Source organism: Cebus imitator, unplaced genomic scaffold (assembly GCF_001604975.1).
Source record: "Cebus imitator isolate Cc_AM_T3 unplaced genomic scaffold, Cebus_imitator-1.0 Scaffold417, whole genome shotgun sequence".
In the NCBI taxonomy this organism is placed as follows: Eukaryota; Metazoa; Chordata; class Mammalia; order Primates; family Cebidae; genus Cebus; species Cebus imitator.
In genome coordinates, this window is record NW_016107732.1 from 1,709,851 (window position 1) to 1,716,269 (window position 6,419).

The 6,419-nt window shown below is 53.6% G+C and overlaps 1 protein-coding gene across 4 annotated transcripts in view; it reads left to right on the forward strand.

The window, feature by feature from the left end:
• The first annotated feature begins 3,649 nt into the window (after positions 1-3,649).
• ZNF584 (zinc finger protein 584) overlaps positions 3,650-6,419 on the forward strand; it is a 9,131-nt gene continuing 6,361 nt past the window's right edge. For 2 of the 4 annotated variants that reach the window (XM_017509646.1, XM_017509645.2), the window contains exons 1-2: positions 3,650-4,209; positions 4,967-5,117. In XM_017509646.1, the coding sequence (XP_017365135.1) occupies positions 4,192-4,209; positions 4,967-5,117 (169 nt within the window). In that variant the 5' untranslated portion in view covers positions 3,650-4,191. The remainder of the gene's footprint in view (positions 4,210-4,966; positions 5,118-6,419) is intronic. The other 2 variants (XM_017509647.1, XR_005197028.1) reach the window with 2 other exon arrangements.

Sequence of the window (6,419 nt, forward strand, 5' to 3'; positions counted from 1 at the left end):
GTCTCACTCTATCTCCAGGCTGGAGTGTAGTGGCGTGATCTCGGCTCACTGCAACCTTTGCCTCCCAGGTTCAAGTGATTCTTCTGCCTCATCCTCCCAAGTAGGTGGGACTACAGGTGCATGCCACTACACCCAGCTTTTTGTATTTTTAGTAGACATGGGGTTTCACCACGTTGGCCAGGATGGTCTTGATCTCTTGACCTCATAATCCTCCCGCCTTGGCCTCCCAAAGTGCTGGGATTACAGGCGTGAGCCACTGCACCTGGCCAAGACTCCATCTCAAAAAAAAAAAATTTTTTTTGGTCACAGAACTAAACAAAGAGTGCATGTAAAAACTAGTATAATTCATGGGGCGTGGTAGCTCACGCCTTCATCCCAGCACTTTGGGAGGCCAAGGCAGGCGGATCACCTGAGGTCAGGAGCTTGAGACCAGCCTGACAAACATGGAGAAACCCTGTCTCTACTGAAAATACAAAATCAGCTGGGCATGGTGGCGCATGCCTGTAATCCCAGCCACTCGGGAGGCTGAGACAGGAGAATCACTTTGATCCAGGAGGCGGAGGTTGCAGTGAGCTGAGATCGCGCCATTGCACTCCAGCCTGGGCAACAAGAGCAAAACTTTCTCACAAAAAAAAAAAAAAAAAAAAAAAAAAAAAAAAAAAAAAAAAAAAGAGTGAGAACTTTGGTCTGAGACTTCCTGGAATCAAACAGTAGCACTGCCTCCCACCGGCTTTATGACTCAGGGGAAATACTTAGCCTATGAGAGACTCAGGACCTGGACCCCCTATTCCTCTTCTCCACCCATGGGAGAGATCAGGCCCATCTCACAAAGGAACAGATTTTCAAGATCGATTTGAGGATAAGTATTAGCCCAGGACATGTTATGGGATGAACAATGTCTTTGAACTAGGCAGCAAGAGGGGACAAGTGGGGGACAGGGTACAGGAGTCAGGGGAAGTAGGCAAAAAGGTGAACTGTTTAGTAGGGAATCAGGAACATAGAAAAGTAGCAAGGCTAGTGACCTTGGTACCCAGACACCAGAGGTATAACTCAGGTACAAGTTGTGAAAACAGCTCAACTCCAGGAATACTTTCATCCCCAGCATGCAATCTCCACAGCTGAGCTTTGATAACTGTGGTGCTATTCCTGGTTTTAAGGTTACCTGGTCCATCAGTCAGTGCTCTTGTCTGCACTCCAGTTGGGGTAAGTCATGAACTGTAAAGGACAATCCTGTGGGGTATGAACAGGTTGGTGAGTCCAGCCTAGGGCAGACTAACTCACCATGGCAGTCCAGGGCTACTGATGACAGACATGTACCATGAGCTTGGGAGAGTCTCACCTGTTTCCACTGGAGAGAATACACAGGTGTTACTGAGGAACAGGGTTGTAAGGACTATCTGAGGATATGTTACGGAGAGACAAACATTGCACAGCTAGAGAGAAGGGGACAGAGTTGGGGCACGGCCAGAAGATTGGAACTGGGGAGCTGTCAAGAGGGTGGAAAAACCAACAGAATCAAGGAGGCACCAAGACCTGTGAGGGAACATGCTGGGCACCAGGTGTGAGAACAGCCCACTTCTGGGGTCATTCACCAGTAGTTCTCTTCAGGGTCCCTTTGCCACAACTAGTTTTGAGTTCATGTGGTCCACCTGCTGGTGGGAATGTACACGCCATCAGGCCTATAGAGGATGACGAGTTTGTAAGAGTCCAGTCCAGGAGAGGCAAAAACACCATGACAGACCTCAGCAAGGGAGAATAATCCTTACTCTGAGGAAAACAACTTCACAAAATGAACATACAGGGAAGGCTCCCAGGCAGGGCCCAGTGACCCCACATGCACCCATGTCAGTTTACAGGAAGTGATTGAGCTGGAGATGCCCTGCTGTGAAGATTCAGAGACTTCTGAGCCCCAATCTTGGCCACTCATGGCCCTTGGGTAGAATGTGTAGGGTGTCCACTCAGCCACTTTTTCTTTTTTTTTTTTTTTTTTTTTTTTGAGACAGAGTCTCCCTCCATCACCAGGCACCAGGCTGGAGTGCAGTGGCGTGACCTCGGCTCACTGCAACATCCGCCTCCCGGTTTCAAGCAGTTCTCCTGCCTCAGCCTCTCGAGTAGCTGGGACCACGAGTGCGCACCACCACGCCCAGCTAAATTTTTTGTATTTTTAGTAAGACAGCGTTTCACCATGTTGGCCAGGATGGTCTCGATCTCTTGACCTTGTGATCCGCCTGCCTCAGCCTCCCAAAGTGCTGGAATTACAGGCGTGAGCGACCGCACCCGGCCTCACTCAGCCACTTGTTAGATGGCATGATCTGGGCCTCAGTGCAACTTCCAAGAGCAACATGGAAAGAGAAGAGGAAAAAAACCAGCGTTCTGGCTGAGGAGTGATGATGCCAGTGGTATGACCCACCATAGCAGTGAGTGCAGAGTTCTCCAGCATTAGCCTCAGGTGGAAGCTCCTTTGGACCTTGCCCAAGAACTCTCTTCGTCCAGGGAGACACAAGGCCGCATGCTCTAACATGAACGTGTCTGAATTCAGCGCAAGACACCCAGGAGCCCGGTTATTCTGCCACCGTCCTCCCCGCATGTGTCCCAGACCCTGTGCCCTGACCCAACCACGTACTCACCCTCCTCTCCCAGGCCCCCATACCTGAGATCACCGCGGCCTTATATAGGGTAGACTACGAGCCTACCGTGCCTCGGCCACGTGCAGGGCGACCTGTACCTGGTATGCTCACCTGTGGCCCACACATCGTCTGCATCGTGGGGCGCCGAAAACCCAACACATCTTAAACACAACCGTTGACCTTCCCCCTACGCCGCCTCTTAACGAGGGACCTCGGCCCAGCTGCTCTTTGAAGACCTGTCTGATGACAGCCATGTAACATGTTTCTGGCTGGGCCGTTTTTATTTTATTTTTGAGACGGAGTCTCACTCTGTCGCCAGGCTGGAATGCTGTGGCGCGATCTCGGGTCACTGCAACTTTCACCTCCGGGGTTCAAGCAATTCTCCTGCCTCAGCCTCCTGAGTACCTTGGACTACAGGCGCGAGCCACCACGCCCAGCTAATTTTTGTATTTTTAGTAGAGATGGGATTTCACCATATCTCTGGGAATCGATCCCAGGATGGTCTCGATTTCTTGACCTCGTGATACATCCGCCTCGGCCTCCCGAAGTGCTGGGATTACAGGCGTGAGCCACCGCGCTCGGCCCTGGCTGGGACGTTTTTCTGGGCCTTGGTCCGGACTCCGTAAAGCGGACACAACACCAGGGCGAGGATTTCGAGGCGGCTGCGGGCACAGGGGGGTTTCTGCGGAGACCCCGGCGCTGCGCGGTCCGAGTACCCCACGTGGCCGCCCGTCCACTGCGGGGTCACCGGATCTCAGCAACATTCACCGTCGCGAGGACGCGTACAGGTCACCGAGGCAGAACTCCCCGACTCTCGCGCCTTTGCTTCTGTTCCTGGGGACCAGCGGAGCCTCCCCGCCGCCCAATGATCTCACCGCTGCAAGGCGCCCCAAAGCAAGTGCCTAAAGCCAACGCCGGAAGCCCCGCGCCCTACGAGGCCCGCCAGATCGTTCACCTTCCTGGGCCGCCATTGGCTACGTCTGCATGGCCGCACGTCGAGACGCCTTATGGGAAATGTAGTTCACGCCCCCCTTCTAGAGCTAGCGGCGTCCTCCCTTGTCGCCTTGGTAACGACCTAGCCGCGCCGCGAGGAGAGCCGGGAATGGAGGTCGTGGCTGGAGGGGCGCCGAGCTAGGGGAGGCGCAAGGCACTGAGTTCCCAGAGTTCCGGGAGTTCCGGCTTCGCCTGGCAGTCGGCAGTCCTCGGCAGGAGGACTGTCCTGGCGCCTCGGGCAGCTCTGCGTGGGCCGGGGTGACTTCCCCGCGATCCCCTGGGCGAGGTGAAGGGCGGGGACCCCCGCTGCGCCCTCCACGCGCCGTTCCCCACCGGCGAGTGGCTCCTCTTCCTCAGACCTGTCGCTCGCGGACAGGCGCCGTGGGCCTCCCGGGCCCCTGCACTGCCCGCCTTCCCCGCGGCTCCCGGAAGTGGCTCCTTGTTTTCGGAGGCATTTCACCCGCGCGGGGAGAGCTTCCCGGGAAGATTCCGCGGCCGTCGAGGGCTTCCGCGTCCCGGACGCGTTTCCGTTGAGCCTGAGGGTCCGGGCCGGTTCCGCCCTCACGGTCCAATGGCCGCGGAGGGGCAGGTGAGCGGAGGGTGTCTCCGAGGAATGAGAAGGGCCGCCAGGTCGGGGGGCAGCATGTCCCAGGGCAGAACTGGAGGAGGGCAGGGTCTCAGATCTGCATATGGGTCCAGGCGGAGGTCTTTGATGCAGGGCTGGGGCATGCCCGTGGCAGTGGGAGGCACTGGAGATGTGCCGCAGGACTGGGAGAGGATGGGGTTGTAGTTGCTGTGTCAGGCACTCCGGAGTGCAGAACAGTGTGTGGAAGGCCAGGCAATGTAGGGCGAACTGGGGAGGTTGTGCTGAGGGTGTAGAGCTTTAGGCATGCTGCTGTTCAGTTTGTGCCTGGTGAGCAGGAGGGCAAACTGGGCCCTCCTGGTACTTGGCACCTAAGGGAGAAGGATGAGCATAGGTTTGGTTGCATCTGAGAGTTGTGATCTCTGGGACTGGAAATGGCAGGCAGGAGGTAGAGTGGGGCCTGTGTGCTTGGCCCTGGACATAGCTGGCATCGGTCTAGTCACCAGCCTGTTGTCACTTTGGGCTGGACACAGTGTCCAGTAGTAACCCTAGAGGCATCAGTGACACCAGCAGCTCTGGTATTCCTCTGAGGCAGGAGAAGGAAGATATGTGGAGGGAGTATGGCGGGGAAGGGCTTGGGGCTCCTAGGGAAAGATAATGTCGGTGGGAGATCCGATAGGACCCCCAGACACAGGTCAAGGGCATGTATGTGTCCATCTGTCCGTATTTTGGTTGTTTTTTTCTGCCCATCATTGACCCCAAGGCTCAGTTGGACCCATCATTGCAGGGCTTGGTGATGTTTGAGGATGTGGCGGTATATTTCTCCAGGGAGGAGTGGGGGCTCCTTAATGTGACCCAGAAGGGCCTATACCAGGATGTGATGCTGGAGAACTTTGCACTCCTTAGCTCACTGGGTAAGTCTCTCACACTGTCCCCCAGCACACTGACTACCGCTGCATTTTCCCCATGGGAAGTTCTGTCCATATCGAAGTCAGACCACAGGGGCTGTTTCCTTCCCAGATTCCCTGTTGTAGTTATTGTGGGTGCTGGGATTAGGCTGTCTTTTTCCTGGCCTTTTCCCTGCCTTTCTCTGAGCAGTACTGTTAGCAGCGTCAATACCTCTTGCCCCAGGAGCTAGTGGAGCAGGTTTTGGGGGTCAGATGTTTCATAGTTTGCCCACCAAATCCCACCAAGCTCTGCCTCTTCCTGGCCGTGTGACTCTGTTGAACACATGGCCTCTCTATGCTCCGGGTTTTCCCTTTCTACAAAAGAAGTTTTACAGGGAACTCCCTGGGCCAGCCTTGAACCACGAATTTTAATCAGAACAGTTTGGGGAATATTACCATCTTAATATTCATATTAAGTCTTAATGTCGGTGAACATGGGATATGTTTTATTTATTTAGCTCTTTTATTTTTCCGATAATGGCTTTTTTTTTTTTTTTTTTTGAGACGGAGTCTTGCTCTATTGCCAGGCTGGAGTGCAGTGGCGCAATCTTGTCTCACTGCAGCCCCCGCTTCCTGAGTTCAAGCGATTCTTCCGCCTCAGACTCCCGAGTAGCTGGGACCACAGGCACGTGCCACCATGCCCGGCTATTTTTTGTATTTTTGGTAGAGATGGGGTTTCACCATGTTGGCCAGTATGGTCTGGATCTCTTGACCTCGTAATCCGCCTGCCTCGGCCTCCCAAAGTGCTGGGATTACAGGCGTGAGCCACTGCACCCGACCTTGTTTTGTTTTTTTAAGTAATGTTTTGTATTATCAGCGTACAAAGGTACTTTCGTTAAATTTATTCTTAAGTACTTTATCCCTTTTGATGCTTTTTTAATTTTATTTTTATTTTCTTGAGACAGAGCCTTGTTCTGCCATCCAGGCTGGAGTGCAGTGGCACAATCTCAGCTCCCTGCAACCTCTGCCTCCGGGGTTTAAGCAACTGTCCTGCCTGAGCCTCCTGAGTAGCTGGGACTACAGGTGCGTGCCACCACGCCTGGCTGATTTTTGTATTTTTAGCAGAGATGAGGTTTCGCCATGTTGGCCAGGCTGGTCTTGAACTCCTGACTTCAGGTGATCTACCCACATTGGCCTCCCAAAGTGCTGGTATTACAGGTGTGAGTCACTGTATCCAGACTTTTTGATGCTATTTTAAATGGAATTATTTTCTTAATTTAATTTTGGATTGTTCATTGCTAGTTGTAGAAATATAGCCGTTTTTTTTTT